The 25,060-nt window shown below is 40.9% G+C and overlaps 4 protein-coding genes across 6 annotated transcripts in view; 3 read left to right on the forward strand and 1 right to left on the reverse strand.

The window, feature by feature from the left end:
- Positions 1-50: 50 nt before the first annotated feature.
- Positions 51-8,480, reverse strand: edrf1 (erythroid differentiation regulatory factor 1). The gene is made up of 25 exons (XM_063875325.1): positions 8,040-8,480; positions 7,298-7,506; positions 6,844-6,910; positions 6,631-6,756; positions 6,392-6,516; positions 6,136-6,283; positions 5,802-5,903; positions 5,592-5,713; positions 5,229-5,340; positions 4,834-4,981; positions 4,631-4,742; positions 4,397-4,508; positions 3,840-4,115; positions 3,686-3,757; positions 3,437-3,584; positions 3,140-3,331; positions 2,834-3,034; positions 2,449-2,667; positions 2,146-2,372; positions 1,862-2,020; positions 1,551-1,700; positions 1,156-1,309; positions 961-1,076; positions 688-860; positions 51-593 (listed from the first exon to the last, which is right to left on the reverse strand). Exons 1-25 carry the CDS (start codon positions 8,130-8,132, stop codon positions 431-433), a joined length of 3,726 nt encoding a protein of 1,241 aa, XP_063731395.1. The 5' UTR covers positions 8,133-8,480; the 3' UTR covers positions 51-430.
- A 323-nt stretch (positions 8,481-8,803) lies between these two features.
- Positions 8,804-12,090, forward strand: si:ch1073-143l10.2 (uncharacterized protein LOC565165 homolog). Its single transcript, XM_063875524.1, has 6 exons — positions 8,804-9,450; positions 9,530-9,593; positions 9,717-9,777; positions 9,953-10,026; positions 10,745-10,996; positions 11,075-12,090. The coding sequence occupies exons 1-6, from the start codon at positions 9,363-9,365 to the stop codon at positions 11,172-11,174; spliced, it is 639 nt and encodes a 212-aa protein (XP_063731594.1). The 5' UTR covers positions 8,804-9,362; the 3' UTR covers positions 11,175-12,090.
- A 16-nt stretch (positions 12,091-12,106) lies between these two features.
- tex36 (testis expressed 36) lies at positions 12,107-15,475 on the forward strand. Its single transcript, XM_063874144.1, has 4 exons — positions 12,107-12,673; positions 12,767-12,907; positions 13,092-13,166; positions 13,272-15,475. Exons 1-4 carry the CDS (start codon positions 12,623-12,625, stop codon positions 13,590-13,592), a joined length of 588 nt encoding a protein of 195 aa, XP_063730214.1. The 5' UTR covers positions 12,107-12,622; the 3' UTR covers positions 13,593-15,475.
- A 5,423-nt stretch (positions 15,476-20,898) lies between these two features.
- Positions 20,899-25,060, forward strand: part of ctbp2a (C-terminal binding protein 2a) — a 60,615-nt gene continuing 56,453 nt past the window's right edge. For 2 of the 3 annotated variants that reach the window (XM_063874140.1, XM_063874136.1), the window contains exon 1: positions 20,899-21,199. The gene's annotated coding sequence lies outside the window, so the exon portion shown is untranslated. Of the gene's footprint in view, positions 21,225-25,060 lie in introns of all 3 variants that reach the window. The other variant, XM_063874137.1, reaches the window with a different exon arrangement.

Raw genomic sequence — 25,060 nt, forward strand, 5'->3', positions numbered from 1 at the left:
ATCTCTCTCTTTAGACCCTGTGTGTGGAAGTGGTACGTGATTGAACCACCTTTTAAATCATACGGTATGTTTTTATTTATATAAAAATGAGGCAATCCAGATAAAATGTGGTTCAGTCAACAACAAATCCTACACAGAGGAGCTTTACACGCAAGCCGTAAATGCTTAAGCAATAAGAAAATTAAATAATATCCTTCTAATTTACAACTCTTTTCACAAAAATGTACAATTCTAAACCTTTGAAGCAAATGTTATAAAAAGATGAGGTGTTTTTTTTAAAGGCGCAGGAGGTGAATTAGCTTTCAGACTGATATTCAGAGTAGGACGGTGCTGCCTGAGCGTGTGTATAAATCGTCTCTCCTGACACTGAGTGGGGATTAAAGAAGAGTTAAGGTCTTGAGTGTCCTTTGCGCTATGGTTTCTGTCTCTATCATGAATGTGTTCCCGCATCTCCACTTCCTGTTTGTGACGTCAGCTGCTGCAGGAGTTCTATGTGGAGCGCGATGCGGCTCAGGAGAGGAACGTTTTTCTCAGCCCGCAGCAGCTTGGAGTACACATTCTTAAAGGTTTTCAACAGCTCCTCATCCTTGTTGCTGTAGTAAAAACAAATAAGTTGCTTAGGGGTGAGCATTTGGAAAGTAAAATATACAGTATGAGCATAGAGCATCTTAATTCATATTTGCTCACCTTGGTTTCCGTTTCATCGTCGTCATCAGTTTGATCACCTGCAGCAGGAGGAAGGAGAAACTCGGCTCAAACACGCCGATCAGCTTCATCACTTCCTGTAGGTTCAGTCCTGAGGAGGAGCCCCCGGCCCTGTCAGGAGAATCTGCTGACTCAGCAGTGTCCGGTTCACTCAACTACAGCACAAGAAGTAAAATCAGACTTAGTATGCAGTGTGTAATCGAGAAATGGAAGGATGCATGAGACAGTGTTTCAAACTGCTGCTCTGAATCGTACCTCTCCCTGCTCCTCCTGCAGCTCCTTATGAATCATCAGGAAGGCAAAGCGAGTTTCTGTCATGATCTCTATTGCTCCAGTCAGGCTCTTCAGCTTAGCCGCGCTGCTGCTCTGACCTGAGGAAAACACACAGTTAAACTCAAGGGAACACAGATGGCACACCCCGCACTTCTGAGAACAGTCGCTGTCTCTCACCTGCCATGGTGAACTCAGCGAAGGCCACCCTCTCCAGCAGCGTGCGCAGCAGCTCGCAGGGAGCGTCTTTCAGGTTGAGGAACAAACACACCGCCTTACTGTAGTGCAGCTCTGCCAGGCTGCGATGCTGCTTCCTCAAGTGTTCATCCCCCACCTGTCACACAATGAGAGCCAGACACACACACACAACCTTCAGTGAGGATTGTTCTGCTGGAAGTGTGAAACACAGACATCCCATCATAAGGGATCACGTTTATTCAGAGCACAGTCCTTTTTTCTTAACATGAAATGGCACTTTTTGGCAAAAGCAATACGTTTTCAACTCAGACATGGATATTCAGTCCAAAAGACAAAAGTATTTGATTATTATAGCATGCCTGAACATGGTTTCTGACCTGGTTGCGGAAGCAGCTGTGGTACATGGAGGCCAGGCGGTGGTGGATGGTTGCAGCTCTGTACTGGTACAGCGGCTGACGGGCCGACTCGGTCTGCAGGTCGCTGTACTTCAGGGACTTCATCATCGCATCCGTCACCTCTCGCTCAATCTGGGAAAAAACACACACCAGGTTAGATGATTTGAAGTTTAATGTCAAGGAGTTCCTGGTGCGAAAACAATTAACACTATTTTGAGGATATAAAGGTTGTCAAATGCCAGATTATGAACAATGTGTGTGTGTTTTTCAGAATATCTGTGAAACAAGCCCACCTGCTCCTGGGCCTTCCTGGACAGTGGGGCGTAGTCCTGCAGGAGAGTAGCCAGAGTGAAGTAGGTAGTGGAGAGCTCCCAGTTCACACTGTCCCACACGGCCGGGTGGTTCTCCCTTCTCGCCAGCGACTTCATAGCCCGCAGGTAGTAGTCTATAGCCTTGGGGGGGAATAGATTAGAAACTATGAAACAAGAGCATGATAGGGAGGGATTAAGATGTAGAACGATAGATATTGTTGCAAAAGAAAAAAGAATCTTGTCACAGAAAGGTTTTGATGTGGCACCTTGTTGTAGTAGAGCGCCTCTTCAGGGGAGAACTCCCCTCGGCTCTGGTCGGCGGACAGGGCACAATGAGCCTGAGCACAGATCCTCATCAGCCTGCCGGTGTTACACAGCAGCAGGGCGGAGTTAGTGCTGTCCTCAATGGCTTCAAAGTCCTTCATGCCTTTCTCAAAGTAGGAAAAACTCTTCTTCCACATCTCCTGCTCTGCTCCGGACACAGACTTCTTCACTGGAAGGGGAGGAGGGAGAAGAACAGTTAGAACAATCTTTTTATTATACTATAATATTCTGTTAATCCAGCCTACCTTCTTTCTCCGTCTGCATGGCTGCGGCCTGGTTCATGAAGTACACTCCCATCTCGTTGCGGATGTTTCCGAGCCTTTTGAGCACCTGAGCCAGCTGATCTGAGTCCTGATCTTTCAAAGCCTCAGAGGCGAGCAGCTCATACGCCGCTTCATAGCACTTACTGCTCACAAACAGCTGGTACTCCGGGTCCATGGCCAGGTCGGTTGCCATGTTGAAGGCTAGTGGGTAGAGAGGAAGGTCAGTTCAAAGTGAAATGGGCAATAATGGAACAGAACAACTTAAAAAGACAAGATATGACAGGACATTATGGGTTAAAACATGTGTTAAAAAAGAAATCAGTGAAGCCATGCAGCCATGTAGCCACAGAGTGCTTTAAGGACTGACCCTGGCAGCTGCTCTCCCTCTGCAGGCTGTGCAGGATCTCCTGGTCCTCTTTGGTCTGGTAGCTGTACTCCTCCAGGTACGCTGCTCTGTTGTTGCCATTCTGAGCCAACATCAGCTGGATGTCCCCGCACAGACACAGGCCCTGGCTGTGGAACTGCAGCACCTGTGGGTTCAGTGTTCCGCTCACTGAACCATACGCATCTAAAAGGAGGGATAGAAGAAGGATTGGAGAGTGGAATAAATGTTAAGAGATGACACAGCTATAACGGATAGCTTTTAATGCAACATTTGTTAAAATCAACTTACCGTAACACTGCAGGGAGAGCTTGATGTAGCGCAAGGCTCGCCCGTACTTCAGCAGTTTAGTGGCTGCATCCGACAGGACGTAGTACGCCTTGGAGGCTTTGAGGAAGAGCTGCAGCTTCATGCGGTGCTGCCACGAGCCCGGGATCATCCCTGAGCGTGTCGGGAGCTTCTGGTCCGCCTGCCATGCCCTCGCTGGTGAGACATCATGTAGAGCAGGAGGAAGAAACAACATGGGTGAGGGAGGAGGAATGTCCTGCTAATGCTGGCATATCTTTGCAATATGGAGTGTAGACTGACCTCTTTCAAGAAGAAGAGAGATGCCTTGCTCAGCAGCGCAGGCTCCGATTGCATTTCTGTCCTCGTATTTAAGAGGAATGGGCGTGTTGGGGTCTGCAGCGGGGAGATCGCTCTCCTTCTTGATGGTGCCATCCACCGCCTTCAACCCCTGTGTATGTCAATATAGTGATTATAGACACAGTGTGTGACATACTTCCCGGGACATCACTTTATTGTATGTCCATCAAAAGTGAATGTGCAGAGACTCACCTTTAGCACGCAGCTGAGGACGTGTCTGCATTTCTCCTCCTTGTCTTGAGAAACAGGGAAAACACCGCTGGGCTGAAGGGGGCAAAAATAAAAGATTATCCTCTGGTGTTTACATTCAACATATTAATCTGTATATTCCACACTGTCCCCTCACTCGGATCTGGTGAGTGGATTTGTATTTCTCCGGGACGGACAGCTCCACCACGGAGCGAATCACAGCCACGGCTTTACTGTCGTCCTGCGGGCTGCAGCAGGAGCTGTAGGAGACGTTCTCGTCACTGTCCTCCGTCAGCTCCTCCTCTTCCTCTCTGTCTTCGTCGCTGTAGCTGTCCTCTGAGCCACCGGCCCGGAGCGACTCCTCTCCATCTTCTTCAGGAGGCTCGTCGAGCTGGAACAACTCTGACAGCATGTAGTGAGCCGAGGCGATGATCTGAACCGACCGGAAGAGGGAGAAGATCAGGACTGGAGATCAATCAAATCTACGCTATGGCACTTTTTTTTACTTTACCATGGTCAAAACATAGATTCAAAATACTGCTCTTATTTAATTAAGGAAGCATGACAACTAATCTGGTATTAAAACAGTTTCCGAGTGAGTTTTCGACCCATCTATCACTTTTTTCAGGGCATCTCATCCTGTAAATGATGACTTTTGTTCTATTTTAACTTTGATATGCAGGTGGAGCATTTTCTTTTTAAATCCAGACCTACCTGTGGGTGCCTCTCCTCATCCAGCAGCTTGACGCAGTTAAGAAGCAGAGTTCTTATTGTGCCGTAGTGCTTTCTGTTTTGACTCGCCTTCAGCATCATGTTACTGGCAACTCTACAAAACAAAACAGAAAAGAGACATTCATTACAATCAGTTCATTCATTTTGATTAAAGCATAACTCACTTCATCACAAACCTAACCTGACACAGAAAGACGATCTGATCCTGAGACTCACCGGTATAACAGCACAGCCACAGGAAGAGTGAACGGATTCTGACATTTCTCTTCTTCCGCCTCCTCACACAGAGTAGTTAGATCATAAAGCTTCACGATGTCACTCCCACTAGCTGCGGATTCAAGAAATTACATTAGAAAACATCAAGTTAGACAAGCGCACAGTTCAAGTACAGAGTTAATCCCAAATCTTCCTGTTCCCACCTTTGAACAGCCAGTAGGTGTGACCCTCTTTGGTGCAGTTGGACTTGAGGAAGGAGAGGATGTTTTGGGCGATGTCTTTCACCACCCTTGTGGAGAAGGTCGAGTTCTCCAGATGAGGGATGTCCTCGGTTTTTATCATCTCGTATTTCTGCAAAAAAAAGTTGACTTTTATTACCACTTATTTAGATTAGATTCATTTGTATTGTCATTGCACATCATACAACAAATTGCATCCAACCAGAGAGTACAAAGACTAGATAAAGAGTGGATGAGGTTGCAGTATTGATTACATTTTTCAATTAAGAGCAAAAATAAATAGTGATTTTTCAAAGAACTGTACTGCTACGATCAAACACATATTCATACTTAATAATAATAAAACTGGATTTTTTTACCTGTACAATGCCATTGACGTGAAAGCACATGACAAGCTCGGGGACATTACACATCAGATTGTCGAGCCAGTAGTCGATACCTGTCAGGATGTTGATCGGTTTATTGTTGTCCCTGAGAAACAGAGAGAAAGTGAAAGGTTAGATGTTAGATTATGTAGAGGAACCAACCAGTCTGCTTCTGATGAGGTTACAGCATTCAAAATGAACTTTTCCTTGTAAAAGGTCAGAAAACTAAATGTATAACAATTAGCAATCTGTGTTATCCCGCTGACTGAGGCTTCTAACACAGGACCCCAACAGAAGACAACAGACAATACAATTAAATTGAAGGATTACGTTTCATCCTAATGTGAGCAAACCAACCTGAGTCTCAGACTGACGGCGGGATAGCGCCCCCCTCCGAAAATAGGCATGTTGGACCCAACCAACATGTGGATATCCTCAAAAGTCCACATGATGTTTCGCACAAAGTCGTTTCTCAAACCCTGTCAAACAAGGGACAAAGGGTATGCAGAAGTTAGACTCAAGCTTCCAACATTGCAGTATTTTATACAATAATGAAGGTGGTTTTACCTGACTGTTCTCCCCCTCGTTGAAGAGCATGGCGAGGTGCTGCTCTTTGGGTGCGGACGTCACCTGGTCCAGAGCAAACATGCTGTCCATAGAAAAACTTTCCTGCACATTTAGAAATATGGTTAGTTTATGCAGTGCAAATCAACACTCCTTACAAACACATTCCAGTAGCCAATCTAATCTCAAATTCGAATACATTTAATCTCACTAAATATTGAAGGTTTTAAAAAGCACACAGGATTGATTCCCCAAGAAGAATTCACATGATTTCAAAAGTAATAAAGCCTCATTGTTTACTACTAAAAATAGTAGTGAAGCAGCTTCTGTACTTTACCTGCTTGGGAGCATCTGACTCTTCAGTGTCAGACGCTGTGCTGGTGAAGGCGGTCGGCCATGAGGAGCTGAACTCCTCCGCCTCGTTCTCCTTCTCCTCTCGGTCCGGGTTGTCTGGTACAGGCTCTGCAGCCCCATCCCCGTTTATACTGGAGGAAACGCATCACATGTTATCAGATAGGACTGAGAAAGATGAATGAAAAAGAAATGCAACCTGACTCCCATGATATATTCTAGATATAAAGCAAAGCACCCACCTGTAGTAGAGGAACTTTGACAGGATTGCTTTCTGATACCAGTGCTCTTTACTCTTCTTCTTCCTCTGCCACTTCTGATCTATTAGCCGCTGGTAAAACTCTTTCAGCCACGTCCAATCACCTGTCTGTAACCCAAACATAAGAGAGAAAATCCAATCAATTATACCACATATTTGAAAGATACAGTCATAAGTATTGTCATAACTATTTTAAAAGTATTTAACAAGTCCCTGCTGTACCTGAGAGGATCGCATAAAGAGCTCTTGAATGTCCAGGTCGTCCAAAAGCAACGTCCTCCCCACGCGGTGAACGGCCATGCTGACGTGAGACTTGCTGTAGGGAATTTTCAAAAGCTTCTTGATGTTCTGAAAATGAAAGAATATAATGTTGACACCCGGTGGTTGTGCATGTTTCAGAATGTAATGTAACAGCCTTGCGACAGCTCTACAAACCTCTGAGTCTGACACCACGTCGACATCGTCCCCAATGCAATCGATGAATTCATAAGCCATGCCAAAACTACGAAAGAAGAACAGAAATATGATCATTACAGAGTGGCTTGTGAATATGATAAGGGTCAGATTTTGTTAAAGATTTAACAAAAACGTAACAACATTTAAACAGATCTGTCTTTGCAAAAACTGTCCAAAATATAAAATATGTTTTAACTATAACCCTCAATCTACAACAACAACAACCATACTGATACTGCATGGTATTACTGATAAAAATGAAGGAGGTAGAAACACAACATTTTAGAACATTTACAGCCTACATAAATCCCACTGATCCAATTCTTTGGGCAAGGCACTTCCTAAATAAAGCAAAGAATCTACAGAGGCCAGCACAGTTTCAAACTAGAACATTCAAGAGCAATGGTAGTATAACATTTCAAATGATATATACCTGGAAAAAGGCTTGCTCTTGCTGCTGGAGCCCAGTATAGTGGTCCCCGCGCTGCCCAGCTGGGGGTTTTCTCTGAGCCAGTTGGCAGGAGGCAGCTTCAGGTCCGTCTGTTCCTGCAGCAGGGCATAACTGGTGGGAGGAGGAGCGGCACAGTACTTCACCACAGCTCGGCTCTTTATCTCACTGCTGCCTGCACACACTGCGGAGTCCTGCAGGAAAACAAAGCAAACATCATATTCAGAGGTGGAGGACGTACTCAGATCTTGTACTTAAGTAAAAGTACCAGAGTGTAGTTTAACTCAATTTACGCAACAAAAGTTTAAAAGTATTGGCACAAGAATATGCTAAAAGTAAGTAGTTATTGATGCATTTAAGTGTCATCAAAGCTGGTAAAGAGGCAGCTAGTTTCAATAACGTTGTATGCAGCAGGTTAGCTTCTGAATTTCCTTCAGGTGTAACTAAAGTCTTATTTAAGTGTTGATTATATTTCACATTATTAAACGAAATCTACAAAGTAACTAAAGGTATTAAATAGACGCAGTGGAGCCAAAAGCACACGATTTACCTCTGAATTGTGGTGGAGTAGAAGTACAAAGTAGCAAAACATTGAAATACAGTACTTAACTGAATCTACTTAGTTACTTTACAACGCTGATCAAGTCTTTAGAATTGGAGTGGATTTCCGAGTCAGATCCTTATTTCATGCATCTTTGTAGTTACTTTCGACTCGAAGGTTACTTACATGTCTGCTGCTCTCTCCTGTGCATATAGGGCCACTGATCTCTTCCTTTGCATTGTCCAGGGGGGTCTCTTTGTCCCCAGCTGATGCACTCATACTGGACACACAGTTCACCCCAGCACACACTGGAAATCTGCTTTAAAAATTAGAAAGACCTATCCATGGGTAGGCAACTCATGACAATCTACGCATTAGCTAAATAGCCAGATCAAATGTCTCAATAAAGTTGTATCTAGTTTGCTAGCTTGGCAGGTTAGCTGCAGGAACTAACAGCGCTGACTCGTGAAAATGTACAGAATAAAAGCTAAATGATCCTCACGCGAGAGGCTGTTGTTTCTTTGTTAATCTTAATGTAATAAACCCTGCCTTAACTAGTGAAATAAGCCTGAAGCTTCTCCTCTTTCCTGCCGGTCAGTCTGTCTGTTGTTGTCAGAGCACACGTTAATGCGTCCAGCAACAACTTCCGGTTTTACGATGAGACAAACTGCAAAACTCCGTTTATTTATAATTTGGACTATAAGAATTACTGTGTATTTTAATTGGAACATTTTATGAGGTCAAAAAGTAGATTATATCCTTATTTTATGGAAAATATTTCTATAAATTCGACATGTTGAAAATAAATTTAACCGGAAGTGATTACTGAGCGTCTTTCTAGAAAAGTTGAGTACATTCTGTTGTATTTTATTCTGAAAATCTTCTAAAAGGCATGTGTTTCTCAGCGCTACCGTGGTTAGTATGTTATGTCTTTTATCCAGGTGGTATTAAACACTATTGTATTGTGCCATTTAAACTTTAAGGTTTGGTAAATTATTATTTATTATATTATTTTATTTTATTTTGGAAAAAGTAAATAATGTATATATTTGTGTTTGCATTATTGTTATATAGTAATACACATAATAATAAGTATATACATTTTTATAGGTTAATGCAAAAAGTAAAATATTAAACGTACTAATAATATTCATGGCCCTTTCAATGTTATTTTATCTGAAAATATATACAAAAATAGCCTACCCCTGTTATAGTATATTTTGTTGCACAGGCACACATAAGATTACGATAACGATTTTAATGAAATGTATTATAATATATATGCCGCAGACAGGGTCCTTGCAGGTCACAGGTTACAGCCAGGGGGTTGGAAGCAGCTGACTGAACAGGGAGGAGCAGTCGCTTTTTTTTTCCGGGATTTCATTCCTGTGTTTTCCGCTACGTTTTAACCCAAATATCGTCTTTAACCAAAATAAAGTGGCATCGAAAAACGTATTAAAACCGTAGCTGCAGCTTATTTTGGCGACTGTCAAATTAGTTTCAACCACAATGAGAAGCTGGAAGAATCACGTGCGTGGTGAACTGCAACAGAGAGACCAAACTGAGAAACTGCCTTTCATCGGCGTGTTCACAAGCTGTAAGTCTAAAACTTCCTCATAGCTTTTGCAATAATTATGTTCCTACTGTCTTAGCCTGAGGTTTCTGTTTTCTTTTAGTGTCTCAGATGGAGGAACGGTTTGAATTTCGCAAAACATTTTTGGATGATGTTCAGTCTAAGAGGTAAGAAATTAACTATTTAACTAAGTTTACATTTCTATACCCAAAGCTTGATTATTATATATTTGTTTATATATTTCTATACACTGGTTTGCATTTTTAGTTTAGACCGAGGTGGACGTGAAGTTGGAAAGACACCAGACTGCTTCAACTCCAACTGAGGGAGAGTGAACACCTGGCAGAAAAGGTGGGTTCTATGAGGAGAAATCCAATGACTAACATATAATCAGCCCTCAAAATCAATTCACTAAGCAGGCGTAGTTGGCACAAATATGTGCTCTAATCCTCAGACATGCACCTACTAATCAGAATATTGCATTTTCATTTGTAAAATGATCTAAATTTGCTTCTTTTCCCAACAGCTGTCTCAGACCGTCTCTGACCTGACCACCGTCCTGTATCTGAAAGAGGCCGAGCTGCAATACTGGCAGTCACGGTAGTTTCAAGTTTAAAACCAAAGCCGTCATTGTAAACACACTTTTAACAAAACTGGGTATAATACCAAGAGACAAATAACATTGGGTGCAGTTTGTTGGGTCATCTTAAAGCTCAGTATGAAAGTGGTTTAGGGAATTATTATTGCATTTTTCCGAAGGATTTGTCTCAGGGAGCTTTACAGTTTGCACAGAATACGACCCTCTGTACACTTAGACCCTTACATCAGACAAGTTAAACTTCTGAAGAAACCCCACAGTTAATGGGGAAAAATTGAATAATTCTTGGGGAGAGCAACAGAGGAGGGATACTTCTACCAGGACGGACAGACTAGCAATATGTGTCAACTGTGTGTGAATTAAAAAGATTCATGGACGGTCCAAAAATAAATCCAACCATTGCTATATACATCACACATTTAATAGAAGAGTGTTAATATGTTACTTTTAGCACACCGAAAGAACAGCATGACTTGATAAAGTATTGCATGATCATCTAGTGTTTCGGTGCAGTATTTGACAATCAGCTGTTCATATATCATAAGCAGAAACAGTTTGATGACGAGGCAAAATCTATGTCAAGGTGTTACATGGTGTTCTTCATTATAAGCGGGTGAACTTCTGACAGTACCATTTCAAATTTAATTGTTGAAGTAACAGTTCAATGACGAGGTAATTAAAGTTACAGTAAATCATCGTTTTGTGTCTTATCTGTTTCAGTGTTTCCCACTACCGCCAAGAGGCCCTTTCTCTGGCTAAAAGGAGTAACACATTGAAGACGACTCTATCAGAATTTGAGTACACCATTGAGTGTCAATCCAAAGAGTTGGCAGCCCTGCGTAACGAGCAGAAAGGAATAAATGAGGCGTTGGCACTGGCCTGCAGAGAGAAAGATGAACTCTTGCAACGCTGGATGGAAGAGAAGAGGGAGGAGGCAGACAGGTTGAATAAGTACAACGATGCACAGGAAAGGTAAGTGAGTATTAAAATTGACACGCTTTAAATTATAATGCGACTATACAGTTGTTGCTGATTACTGCTTTTTATTAGGTGGCAACGTGTCGCCAAACATCTGAAGAAGCACCTCCATAGTGAAAGAAAAAAAGAGTTTGTTCCCATTGTGACGAACTCTTGGTATGGCGAAAAATGAATGCCTACATCCGCGATTCAGAGTAAGCATCAACAATCTCTTCAAAATAAAAATGCATAATGCAGCAGGTGCAAACAAATGGCTGCCTCTTAATTAAAGAGCGCTTTCATCAAAAGCATCCCAATGACCTTCCTAATTATGGATGTCTAGTTGATGAGGTCAAGACAATGTTATCGTGATCAACGAAGCTCTAATGGCACCGATGAGGGCTCATTTAGTCTCATCAAATAACTCAGTGGGCTTTTAGAGAATATTACCAGAAGCCAATCACTCGAGTGACTGTTCAGTGCCTCATATCCACATACAGTATAGCTGCTTGTTCTCCTAAAAATCATATCCCCATACAACACAACTGTCCATTACTTTTAATGGAAACATATCTCCTGGATTGTTTGTTTTTGACGTATTATAAATAGTCTGCAGAACACAAGGTCCTGGTGGATGGGTCAAACAAATGGAGGTTTTTGCACAAAGAAGATTGGTGATATGTTTCCCTCCAAAAAGTAATTAGAAATGCAATTCGGAAGACTATATTGTAGGAGACAGGTTAGCATACTTGCATCTGGTACCTTGACTTTATCATAATCTTTATGAAAGTACTGGCCCAGACTATAATGTCACTGGAGAAGGCAGCCATTTCTATGCATACATGTGCTTAAACATGATCATCGGGAACCTGTGACTACTTTTTTGATTTTAGGATTCATTTTTAATTCCTGGTATTTTCTCTGAGAATTTACCAACCTTGGGGAGGGTACATGCTTATTTGAGTATGTTAAGACTGGATATGTTATGTCTTTTAGGCCAATAAAAGGAACAAGGGTTTGGTATCAATGTGGGTGCCTGCCTTACTTAGAAGCCCTGGATTGTATCCTCCTCAGCTGTGTGTTGAAGGTAACCATGTTTTTTTCATTCTGTCCTTAGGGATCAATAATACACACCGGGGACACTATTTTATATTATTTTGTATTGTTTTTGGTTTTTTATCCGGAGTTGTAAACAATAAAGTTACATATATGCTAATTGTGTTCGCTTTATCATTTTTAAATTGAACAAAAGGTGTTATTCTTGACCTTTTTAAAAATAAAGAAACATGGTATTTTGGTTCAAATGTGTCCTTAGTTGCTTAACTGCAGAGATGCTTAACAAAAAATGGGTAATTAAGTAATTTCTTCACATTTATAAAAAAAAGACATGGAAATTCCCACATTGTTCATTTAATGGCTTAATTAGCTATAATTTAATATTCAACAAAACAGCCTCTATTGTCTTTTCCTTTACTGACAGAATTCTAATTCCACGTCTCCATGGCAAATTGAGATCACATTTCCTGTTGTTGTGCATGCATCGGCACGTTTCCATAGTCACCAGCGTGTTTGCACTAGTTAAGTGGGAAAGTGATAGTGCTGTATTGTTGAAACTACTCGGTGAACTCTCAAACTGTTATAATGGTAAAAGGTGGAAAGCAACGTACTTCAATTGGCAATGATGGCAAGTGGGTAAGAAATCCTTTATTTTACATATAATCAGATCATTACAAATCACATCATTGTATGGCTTTGGAATGTACTTTTCTTCCATTTTCTTCTCAGTTCGCTCATGAAGTTTTACCAGAAAATGAGACGAGGAGTCGTGAGGCTTGTACAAGCACTGGGATCATGCTGACTCAGGTTAAATCATCACTGCCTCAGGCATTGAACTTGGAGCGCTATCCTAAATGGAAATCTCAGCAGGTGTGTATACACAAAGAATAATATAGTGTTTTATCACAGTGTATATGGCCCAGGGCTTTGAAAGAACAGATAGCATTGCTTATCAAAACAAATCAGCAAGTAAGGCCTACTTATTTGATCCTTTTAGATGTGTGTCTTCACTTGTATTAAGCTTACAGCCTTTCCAATTTGAGTTTCTTTGTAGAAATCCAGAGTGTATCCTTTCTCCGGTCATGACAACAAGCATGCCCTAAAAGACAACATCTCCGTCTTCAGTAATGTGAGTATAAAGAGAAATCCAGACCATAATAAACTGTTCTGATCCATCCCCACGTTGCAGCTTTAAAAGGACACGTCTTTTCTTTTTCATGTTGATATACCTCAGGGTGTAGGACTCAGGAAGGGTCTTGATGACCAGAGACAGAACAACTCCCATTTCTGCATGTCCCACGATGGGACTTACAGCAGCTCTGAAGAATCCGGGGGGAGCATGTCAGTCCAACACACTGACTTCACGATGAAGCAGGCTGTTAATGTTCCCACCAGCGCCAGGCGGTTCCCCCGCAACCACAAGCAGAAGTCTGCAGAGGCAGCTCTGGCGCAGGCAGGGGAGCATTTCATGTGGTTCGGACGACACGATTTGAATGTCTCAGAGACCCTGCAAGTGTTGGGAGCTACAAACTGCTCAACACCATCCAGGCCCTGAGATACTCCAACACTAGATCATAGGTAGTGTGAGGTGAACTTTCTGGAGGGTCCAGCTATCAAATAAAGAACTGAATCAGAAACATCAGATAGCATTTTCTCTTATTTCGAGAGGTCTGGAGGAGTTGTGAGAGCTGTTTTGCAGACAGAGGATATAAAAAGAACACTGTGATATTTTTGCCAGTATTTAAGTACACATGACAGTATTGTGGTTGTCTTAGCTTTGATTTTATTCCTTTTGAGCCCCTGTAGAGCCTTGTGAAGAGGGCTAGTAATTCACAGTTTGACCAGCAGATGGCAGCAGGTCTGCATGATTTATCAGATGTCCTGCAGTCCTAATGAGTTAAAACAGCCAAACTGTGAGAAATGTAACAACTAAAAACCCTGTGTAATGTGCATGCTTTGGAGTAAATATGCAGCTATTGTTATTTAATGCATATCAACATAAATACATTGAATTATTGCATATGAAACAAATTGAGCAGCTTCATTTGTGTCATAATGCATGAGTTTGTTTCACCCCTTAGGGATGAAAAAGATGGATATGTGTGTGTGCTGCACTTACAAGAGCGAAAAAAGCGTGGGAGAATAACAGACTGCTCAGAGAAAAGCACTTAAAGTGAAGAGTATCCCAACCACTTTCTCCAATTGCTGATGTTTTCTCCAGAGTACATTCTGACCAGCTGCTTTCTTTCTTTAAGTACCCACTGGGGAGATGGCTTTTTCTCACATGCTTTCTTTCAGCTCTAGTAATTAGTTGTTCCACATACAGCCCCAACCTTGTAGGAGTTTGTTTCACTTGTAAAAGGTGACATTTACATCCCACAGTTTTTATATAGCAAGAGAAGAAAGCTGTGAGTCATCCATCTGTAAACTGCTGCCCCTTGTGATTTCACTTTGAGATTATCTTCACACGTTGCCGCCCAAAAAACTGAGTCCTTGATGCAGAGGTGCATGTCTGACACTGTGCTACAGGGCATAGGTTTATAACAACCATACATACCTTTGATAAAACAGAAGAAAGGATATGAAGAAAAGGGTTAATGACTCTATTTTAACCCCATCCTTGTCATCTGAAAAAGAAACCTACAATATATTTGTGGTGGTCTCTGCTTTGTACTTGACAGTTGGTTGTTTCTGGTTTTGATTGGTTGTCTGCCACCTCTGTCCCTGTGGGTGCAGTTTGCAGACTTCCCTTTGCTTTGGACTTGCCTCAACTTGAACAACTCCTCCGCACGGAAGCCACCAACACTTCACAATCAGAAACTCTCATTAGCTCTGTCAGAACCGCAGTAAAGCTTTCAATATTTCACAGGGGAGAGGAGAGCAGACTGAAATTGCACGTCAATCATTATCCGGTATGTGTTATTGTGTAATGTATGTGCCATGTCAGGGGAGATATGTGTCTTCGTATCATGTAAAGAAGAAACAGCAAGTATATGTAAATACAGCTGCGGTGGAATATCAAACCTTCTCCCAAGGACAAAAGACACATCTCAGTAAACAAGCATTCAACCACCAAAGCCCTGCACTTCATGAATATTAAATCAGACACTTTGAATCCTACCTCTTTGGTGTTAGGAGGCCCTCGTCTGGATTCTTACCATTCACTGTGATTTATTCGCAGGTGCATGTGTCTCTTTGATGTGTTGAGTTGAGAGGTTTTGCACCTGTTAGAGGAAAAAAAGCTTTGAAAACAAGAGGTGGATTTGCCAGACAGTGAAAATGACAGCAACAGAAGGAAGATTTGTGTTGCTCTGTGCATATGTACATGTGTGTGTGTGTGTGTGTGTGTGTGTGTGTGTGTGTGTGTGTGTTTGTCAAAAAAATGCTGCTGTTCTGTTTTGACATTCTCTGTTCTGCGCAGCGCAAAATCACTTTTTCTCCAACAAAATTGACTTCTTTTTGGCTTCTGTTCTGACGTTAATATGAAGTTGTGCGTTATGCATTTTGTCCATTACCCATTCATTAAAGATGTGACTTGAAAAGAGAGTTGCCATGGAGATGTTTCAATTACACATATTTCCCTGATATATATTTTTCTGTTTATTCTTGTGCCAATTATAACTCATGTCTAGCTTCCCCAATCTTTTTTTCTGCCTCTCTTTTTCTTACATTCTTTTTAATAAGGTGTCAAGGCTCACTATGACTCTTTATCTTATGTCTAACACTTCATCTTGTTCAGCATCATCTGCAAATAACAACTGCAAAGTCCAAAACGGCCCGGAGGACATAGTGTTGACTCTCTTGGTTGGGTTAAAACTACCTAAGCGTAAAACTCCTTCCAATCTGCTGTCAGTCATTCCATGCGCCTTACTTATAATTTCCTGGCAGTCTCTTTTTTTCAGTTGGTTTTTGTCCCCTGGCAGCCTAGTGGTCCTTGTTCCAGTAATGGTCAGGGGCCCTCCAGAGCCTGAGGGTGGTGATAAAGGTGACTGGCTATCTCATTTCCACAGAGGACAAGATAACATCCTGAGAACATTCCCATCACTCGAAGAGTTTGTTCAGTGGAGATAAGAGCTCCCCAGTTACGAAGCTCAGTGGGTGTGTGTTTGTGCGTCTTTACATTGTACATGTGTGTTTAAATGGAGTTCTTTTGAGCTTGTTAGCTGCTGTGCTGCTTCCCATGTTGCAGCAGTGAGCTCTACTGACCTGACATTGTGGCATTGAGCAGCGCAGAAGAAATACTGGTTCAAAGATCAGACCTTTTCTTGTACTAAATCACATTCCTCCATGTCATTTTGAAACCTCCGGCACAGTTTGTATGCAAATTTGTGTGTAGGTGGTGAGTATAATTACATTAAGCTGGTTTTATACAAATACCTACAAGCAGCAGTCAGTACAAGTACCTATCCTGCAAGAAAACAATACAATAGTTTATGAAAGGGTGGATGAAATTATCATGAATAGTTCATAGAAAATGATATTCAATACTGTGTCCGTTTGTAAGAATAGCTGTTGTAGCAATGACTTAGCAGCACACTTGTGCTTAATAAGAATGGAAAAGAAAGATTGGTTTCAATTATGTCCTTTGTTAATGTCAAATTAGCCATTTGTTAAAGCTTTTAAAGCAGAATCAGTATTATGGATTCCTGATTTTTTGTTTTATTCTTCCACAAACAATGCAGAGGCAACCTTGAGGCAACAAGAATGGCCCCTTTATCATCCTCTCTGAAACACACTTCTTAGCTTAAGCAGTTGTTCAGTTTGGCTTGGCACATTTTAAAAAATATTACCAAGTATTTCATCACTACTAAAGAAGCTCCACCTCTTAGTTTTATCTAGTCCGCTCTTTCATAACCTCAGTATCCCAGCATTTTAATCTTATCAAGTCAAATAGATAAATGTTTTCCAATTTGCAGATCAGGAGCTGGACCACACGCCCCACAGATTCTGCTCCTTTACTCTGTCTCTCATACTTTACTAAAAAGAGGTGGATGAAAAATGTATCAACAAATGAAGTAAATCACATTTGACAGGGTCTTCTAATCGCAAGAGACAAGCTTAAATTCTGTTTTCTTCAGTAGATATTTACTGTGCTATATTTGCAGTGTAGAGACTGCTGTTGTTTTCATGGCTGTATGACCCCCTGCTCTCAGCTCGATTACAAACCCTATTTACAGTTTATATAGTCAGCATCTCACAGAAATATTCAAAGTATTTTTCCTGCTATAGGAGAAACAAAGACACCCATAGACCCCACAACAAGTCTAATGAACTGTTTTCATGCTTTTTCTCCAGTCAAAGGCGTATATCTGCTTAATTTGCATTTTGTTAGATGCATATATATGAGCCAATAACGGCATCCCTGTATTTTAAAAGGCTCTGTCAGAGGCCTTTATGTGGTGGAATATAATTGCATGTTAGTGCGGACAGACTGGTACTGTGTGGCTTTGTTTGAATAATGATATAATGTCATCTTAACAGCAACATTAAAAGATATTCTGCTGCTTCACTGTAGCCACACTTAGTGGAGGAGGAACAAGCAGTACAATGGCATACTCTTAACAATTTGACATCATTATCAAATGTAAATTGAACTCTCAAAAGCTGTTAAATTATCAATTCAACATCACCTTCTAGTAATCATCAGTGCTCTGGTAGTGATGTTGATGTTAAATTAGCTGCACTTCCCTTTTGCAAGAAGAAGGAAACATGTTAAAAAGAAGAGAAATGTTTATCTAAAATCACAAGGGAAGTGAATGCTGCAGTAGCCGGGTTTCCATATTGACAAGGTTATTCAAAATGAAATAAAATAGATTATTTGGTAGTTTAAAAAATGGATCAAAGATGGGACTGAAGAAATACATCTTCACAGTTTGTTTTGATACTAAATACTTAAAGCAAAAGACTGCTTTACACAAGGAAATCCAATGCAACAAGGTGATTTAAGCATGGGAGACTGATTCAAGGTTGCAGTGAAATATTCCTTCAAATGAGGTAAAGAGTGGAGCAGCATAAGAATAACTCATCTTTAAAGATTAACATAACCCTTGGAGGTGTTATTGTATCCCCGTAACCAAGTCAAGACTCCAGCAGGTGCAGAACAGCTCTCCTTTTCTGTGAGTTACTGCATTAAGTTCCTCAAATTTAGTAGCACAACCATGAGCCTCCCGTTCACTCTCTGGAGTAGAAGAATCGCTTTGCATTTTAAAAAGGTCAAACACTCAGATATCTGCCAGGAGGAATTGAGGAAGAAATAATGTCTCTCTGCAGAAATATGCAGTCGCACACTACTGATCCTCTCAAATACCCAGTGTACAGTGAAGAGCTTAGAAGTGTGTGTGAGTGTGTGTGTGTGTGTGTGTGTTCACTGTCATCCTCTAACAACTACTGTATAAACAAAGGCCAATCATAATATCAAGCCCTAATGTGGTGCACATTTTAAAATTTTCCAGGCTGTATTGATTTAGTGCTGGTTGTTACGCTGGTGACTGGACTATAATGAAAGTTTTAAAAAAGGGTGAATGGTGCTGGTTACAAAACATGGTTTATAGTTGAAAATGTGCAGAGACAAAGTATAGGAAGGTGATTTACTATACTAAACACAATGGAGGTTAAGCCTATAATTAACAAACACAGCCTTTTGTAGGATTAAAGCTGTATCAATAAAGGACTCATTCATTAAGATTGACAGAAAGAGGGGACACGTATGGCTAATGAGTTTAGGACACTAACTACATGTCATTTTACAACATTGAATAATATACAGGATCATTTTCTTGCTCTTAAATCTTTATATTTAAGAGAGTTTAAAAGTGCCTTGTGTTTGCCACTTTATTTATTTGGGAGAAACAGGGGCCTTCATCTAAATTGAAATTTTGACTTAGAGATTATACCTAACAGCAGGGATTCAAACTTTTTTGTCTGTCTCTGTGTCCTCCACCCATCCCCACTGCTCCCATTGCAAACATATGCTTCAGTTGGTGGCCCCCGTTGGCTGGTGTTGGTCTTTGGAGTGTTTGGGTTTATGCCCAGTAGTTACATTGTGCCGGAGACAAAATGACCACAGGGATAGATGCACTCAGCACAGGGCCAACAGCCCCCAGGCCTCGGACCACACACAGGGGCACATGGTACACAAGATGCAGAATAGAAGGTACAGTCCATTGCTAACGATTATTTTCTTTGTATTAGTGGAAAGCTCTAATCAAAGCTTTGCTGCAAGTGTTGGAAATGAATGCAGAGACCGAGGGACCAGGAAATACAAATATGCACTGTGCCATCTGTACCGTGTTATACATGGCAACAACTGCTGTGTGAATAACTGTAGGGTTCACAATTATTCTACTGCAGAGAGCTTTAAAAAAAAGGGAGAATACAGATTGCATGTTTTAAGCATGACATCAAGGCACAGCTGCAGATGCTGCGATCAGCACCTGTGACATGCAGTGAAGGAATGAACTCAGTAAACATGTAGTTGAGCACCAAATCTAACTATTTCTGTCCGTCTGTCTGTCTGTCTGTCTGTCTGAATTGAAAGTTCGTAAATAAAACTGTTAGTAGGCTATTTTTTACATCATAACTATTCAGTTAACTACATGTAAATATAATGTCAAGTTCTCTTTCACACTACCAGTATCAGCATCAATCTTGTTTTTTTCTCAAAGTCTTAAAGATAGCCAAATGAAATGAAATTAATTTGGGAAATAGTTTAATCGCCTTTAAGATAAAAAAGGGTGTAACTTTCAAATGTGGAATGTAATCACCCCAAAGATGGTTTAGCTGAATTTTTTCAGCAAGATCGGTTAAGAAGAGGTTAGAACAAAGGGTAGCACAAAAGCCACATTTAAGCACGTGTTTCTTTAATGAAGATTGATTTACACATCACAATGTTAAAATGGATTGCACCAACACTTTGCTAAGAAGTTTTACTTAGATTAAATAAAAACGTTGCCAACTGACAAAACGTAAGCTAACATTAGCTTGCTCTATGACTAGTTCACGTGGAGAGTAATATAGAGTATTATGAAATCTGGTCAACACACGACAAGACACTTGATGAAAAATGTTGTTTAATCTCATTTTTTTATTAAACATCATAAAAATAACACAATTTATACGTCGAATTAAAGAGCGCTATGCTAATAATGTTAGCTAAATGACCAACTACCTTAAGTTATCTAGCAACATTTCTCGCATAACCTACTCTGAACAGCAACTGACTTTGAAACATACTAAGTCTTATAACTATTTTAAAGACGCCTATATATATATGTATCCAAATTAGAAAAGTGTGTTAATTGTGTGATTGAGTGTTTAGTGTTAGCTTAGGCAGCCTATTCACTGCTTTTAGAAGGAGGGGGATTTTTGAAGAAAAAATAAATTCACATTTTACCGTAACAGGCCAAAGACACGCCTCCTGTTTAAAGGTTCAGCCCAATTTAGTCATTTAGAAGTTAGCACAAGTTTACACAATGCTGCTGTTCCTGACAAAAAAAACCTGGGCTGACATAGCTCAGATAACAGGACCCAATAACAACGTGTGTACGTAGGCTACAATTTGAATCCTTTAAAGTGTTAAATAATGATTTGAGATACACACAATTGTAGATCGAGTGGTCAAAATTAGAAATTGACAGAAAAAAACAATGTTGTGACAGATCACAAATCGCAATGTCTCACTGTCCCATCTCCATCAAAGTAGTGTGTGTGTGTGTGTGTGTGTGTGTGTGTGTGTGTGTGTGTGTGTGTGTGTGTGTGTGTGTGTGTGTGTGTGTGTGTGTGTGTGTGTGTGCGGGAGAAGTGGGCAAAGGCTCCGCCTCACTCAAAAAGCGAGAGAAAAAAAAGGAAAAGCAAACTGATACACACCTCTCAATTCTGGCAGGAGGAAAAGAATAGGAGTGTTTATGAACCGTAGAAGTAAACAGCAGGATAACCAGGCACACCGAGATCTGACGCCACTTCCCCCCGTAAAACCGACACCGGGCACCGTTTCCCAGCGCCGGAGATTGTCCCGTTGCGTTCAGGATTAAGTTTTTATGTCATCTAAAGGTGGATCATTATCTAAATCCGAGATAACAAGCGGATTTGAAATGCGTAGCCTGCGATGCTATTTCTGGAGCCCCAAAAGCCGACGTTTGAACTCTCAATAAACGTCCAGTCGAGGTAGGATTCAAGATTATTGCAAAAGGTGGTGTAAAATTGTCAGTGTGTTCTCCACCGGGGTATAGTTTTGAAAGCTATACTCGCGTCGCTGTCCATGTGTCCCTGCGCCATCAGCAAGGAGGGACAAGAGCGGGTGGGAGTAGACATGATCCGATACACTTCATAGTGATGTGGGAATAGGTTTTATTAAGTTGCTAATGAGCTGTGCAGCTACTAGGTAATGTTGTGAATGTATTAAAGCTCCACTGAGACGTTTTTTTGGACAATATCATGTTGCTTCTTTTGAAAAATACATTTGAAAAGATAAACTTATAGAGTTTGATCAAAAGTTTGGCACTACTGTGTTGTGCAACATTTCTTGCTAGCATGCAGTGCATACCACACAAATCCACTTTGAACTGCACTTGGCCTCGTGGCCTATACTAATTAATAAGTGATTAATTAGTGCACCATCAGGCATCCATATGAACCTCTGAATATTACTTGAAAAACGAAGATAATTGCTTTCATTTCACAGTTTTGACAGGCATTGATTCTCAATTCTCCCTTTTCTTTTCTTTTCTTTTTTTCTTCTGTTTTGTTGTTTTTTACTGCACTTGGATGCTCCAGTGGAAGAAAGATTGAAGTAGAGGAGGAGGAGGGCGGCTCCATTGTCTGGCCAGTGAAGGGGTGGGGATTGAGGCCGTATGCAGATGTGCTGCTGGCAACGGACATCTGCTCTCCCCCTGTGGGCATTGTCACAACAGGCAAGGGAACTTAAAGTTGAGCCTGCCCACAGAGAAAAGGCCTTTTGTTAATGATATGCAGGCCTTGGCCTACACCCTTCCAGAGGCATATCCTTGCCTTTAATGTTTATTAAAACATTTGATCAGCTCAAAGGGAGATCATAGAGTGTCTGTACATCACAAACCCACAACTGATGACGTAACATCGTCAATACTGATATGTTTTGCCATTGGGATTTCCCCTTTCCCACCTGCAACACCACCCCCCATTCTTGCTTGCCTCTCCCTATCCCTCCCCTCATCCGCTGCCTTCAACTCCGCTGGGGGTTGAACTTCCTCTCACGCCTGCATGTGTTCAGATATGGAAGCTGGGCTCCCTAGGCAAATGCATCCCAGGCAGCATTGCAATGTACATGGCAGCTCCTATCAGGCTTTTTGATTTATTGCCGAGGTGGAAAATGCCAAGAAAATGCAAAACCAACGCTTTAATATTTATGATGCCATGCATACAGCCTGTGCTTGATGGTAGCTATCAGTTTTGGCGTGTGTGTGTGTGCATATGTTTGTATTGGAGTCTCATTTGCCTGAACAGATATTCCCTGGTGACTGGTGGAGTCGGTGTACTGTGATTACGAACATGATTTGTTCTTGTAGAGAGCACTGTTGTACATGGCTGATCTGCTGTACAACATGCTTGTGTAAGGACTCATTTGTGTGTTTCTGCTGTTTTATAACACGCCGGATAGTGGAGAGAGGCAAGCTGGGAGAGCAAGTGCACCGATGCAGGGAGAGATGATGGGTTTTTGAAAGCACAGGTGCTGTCGCTCACTGTTGCTCACTGTTGCTCACCATTTTGGTTTTCTTTGGACAGAGAATGCATGTTATGTTTATTTTGTGCTTGCATTGCTTTCATGACTAGTTCATAAAGAGGAGCACAGCAACTGAGCAGAATCTAAACCGTGCATTGTATGACTGTCTTGAAGTCACAGAAGAAAAGCAATTACAATTGGTTAATCATATTCTCAGAGCCTAATACTCCATTTAACACAGTAATTTGGACGCTGCTGAAATAGCTCTTGTGAGGTCTTCTGAGAATTCCCATAATGGCCGGGCCGCTAAAGGCTTCTAAAGTCCCCATATGAGTTGGTTTGAGAGGATTTTACTGTCATGTGATTGTGCTATGCATTGTGGAGAGGAGGTAATGGGTGTGAAATTACACTGAGCCATCTGCAAGGGGCCGCAAATGTACGGCCTGATGTCACTCAGACATACTGCTTTGCTAAATCAGAGCATTTATATAACTGATTTTGACGTGGCTGCAATTCATCTGTCTTTAAAAAAAGGCGTGGTTTTTTCTTTATTCAAGAGTTTTAAACATACATTCATTGCAATTCATTTAGCTTTTTTTTCCTAGTTTCACATTGCAACACTTCTCTGTTTGAAAAAGGATGTATTTCTGTCGATCTTTGGAAGCATACTTCTGAGAAAAGTATAACGACTTTGATTTAAAAAGATTTTTGTCACTTTGCAACTTAAGAACTTTGAGCTTAAGAGGCTTTGAAAATGATGGGGGAACAACTGCACTTCCATTATTCGTTGAGCGACTGTAGTGCTGCATCTCTTGCTTGCTTGTCGTAGTTTTGTTTTAAGGAACACTTTGAGGACACTTTAAAATCTATGGTGTTGAGTGTAATTGGTGCACGCTACACATTTCTAACACCTGTTTCTTGCTTGTTATAACTATGTTGTGTCTTAGTAGCTCATGAGTCAATTTTTGTTTGTGGTTGTGAAGGACAGTTTTGGGACAGTATAGAAGCAGGTGTTTTCTCTGAGTCCCTAAATAGTACAATGTGTAGGCTCTCTTATATGATATAGGAAGTATGGAGAAATACAAATGTCCAAGGTAGTTTGCTTGTAAGTGCAGCCAAAGTCATTTTTCATGTTCTCACTTCGCCCTTCAAGCTTTTTTTCTGTCACATTGGCATCCTACAAGCTTGTTTGTAATCTTTGCCAATCCAAAATGATGTATTTCATTGTTACTCATTCCCTGTTCAGCTGCTTTAGTGGCTAGCAAGCCAGCAAATTCTAGCACAGTGCTGTATTTGAAAGCATCAAGGGTTTTAATTCAGACAATCAACATAAAACTGCTCAATTGTACCTGCACATTGGTGCCAAATGTTAAATACTAAATCCAAAGTGATAAACTGATTAAGTTGCTCTGTTGCTTTTAGCAGATTTTGATTGTTATACCTGACCAACACTGCATCAGTGTTCGGAGGCTTATTCAGTGTTGCAGCTTGTAGAGAAAATTAAGATTAAGCTTTAAGCTTAACTCTTAAAGACCTTTTATCTTTGAATAATTTTCTCTTAGAGTTAAAATACACATTGACGTGTCATTAATGAATTCAAGATTCAAATGATCCTGTATGTTTTGGACAATCACATCACTTCGTCTGCAAATTGCTTGTTTTGTCTGCCCTGTTATTCAAAATATCTTCAATTCACAAGGATATACAACAGATCAAAGCAGCAAACATCTGAAATTGTGAAACAAGTAAATGTTTCAAATGTTTGATTATGTAAATTCAGTGGAAATACTTTTTGAGTCATTGACTAATTGCACAATCAACTACCAATTAACTAACTGTCATATGTATAATATAAAAGTGCCCGCAGTGTTATGTTTTTCTGCACGTAAAGTCGTGTTGACATGTCGCATCAGGGACAGCACAGGTGTCCAAATGACTGCTCTATCTTACCGAGACACTCAAACAGATCAGAGCCATCTTTAATATTTGCTGTTAACACCTGTGCAAGAAGATCCACTGTTAAAAAAAGTCACATTTTAAATGACTGTATCCTTTAAGTGTAGTGAATGTGTATGTTGTGGATGCATAAATGGGCTCTAATGTCTCTAATTTATTAACTCATTATATTATTAGAGAAAAGCACTTTGCTACATTGGAGAATGTTTACTGTTCCCTGTATTTATGACCATGGGAGTTTGCTCACACCACTTGGCTGTCTAATCGCCTCCCACCTGGCATAAACCATCACACTGTGGAGTCCCTGCGCCTCCTTAATGACTGGCTATTTTCCTCCAAAGAAGTCCTAATTGCTCTCAACTGCATGCCTG

This window comes from Eleginops maclovinus, chromosome 22, assembly GCF_036324505.1.
Source record: "Eleginops maclovinus isolate JMC-PN-2008 ecotype Puerto Natales chromosome 22, JC_Emac_rtc_rv5, whole genome shotgun sequence".
Lineage (NCBI taxonomy): Eukaryota > Metazoa > Chordata > Actinopteri > Perciformes > Eleginopidae > Eleginops > Eleginops maclovinus.

What these genes read in the sequence shown, in the direction of transcription:
- si:ch1073-143l10.2 (XM_063875524.1), top strand. Translation starts at nt 9,363, where the DNA reads ATGAGAAGCTGGAAGAATCACGTGCGTGGTGAACTGCAACAGAGAGAC. An exon ending in GATGATGTTCAGTCTAAGAG is followed by an intron (nt 9,594 to 9,716) that starts GTAAGAAATTAA and finishes GTGGACGTGAAG; the next exon opens with TTGGAAAGACACCAGACTGC. An exon ending in TACAACGATGCACAGGAAAG is followed by an intron (nt 10,997 to 11,074) that starts GTAAGTGAGTAT and finishes GCTTTTTATTAG; the next exon opens with GTGGCAACGTGTCGCCAAAC.
- edrf1 (XM_063875325.1), bottom strand. Translation starts at nt 8,132, where the DNA reads ATGAGTGCATCAGCTGGGGACAAAGAGACCCCCCTGGACAATGCAAAG. An exon ending in AAGAGCAAGCCTTTTTCCAG is followed by an intron (nt 6,911 to 7,297) that starts GTATATATCATT and finishes CTTCTTTCGTAG; the next exon opens with TTTTGGCATGGCTTATGAAT. An exon ending in ACGAGGGGGAGAACAGTCAG is followed by an intron (nt 5,714 to 5,801) that starts GTAAAACCACCT and finishes CTTGTTTGACAG; the next exon opens with GGTTTGAGAAACGACTTTGT.
- tex36 (XM_063874144.1), top strand. Translation starts at nt 12,623, where the DNA reads ATGGTAAAAGGTGGAAAGCAACGTACTTCAATTGGCAATGATGGCAAG. An exon ending in TTGGCAATGATGGCAAGTGG is followed by an intron (nt 12,674 to 12,766) that starts GTAAGAAATCCT and finishes TTTTCTTCTCAG; the next exon opens with TTCGCTCATGAAGTTTTACC. An exon ending in CTAAATGGAAATCTCAGCAG is followed by an intron (nt 12,908 to 13,091) that starts GTGTGTATACAC and finishes GTTTCTTTGTAG; the next exon opens with AAATCCAGAGTGTATCCTTT.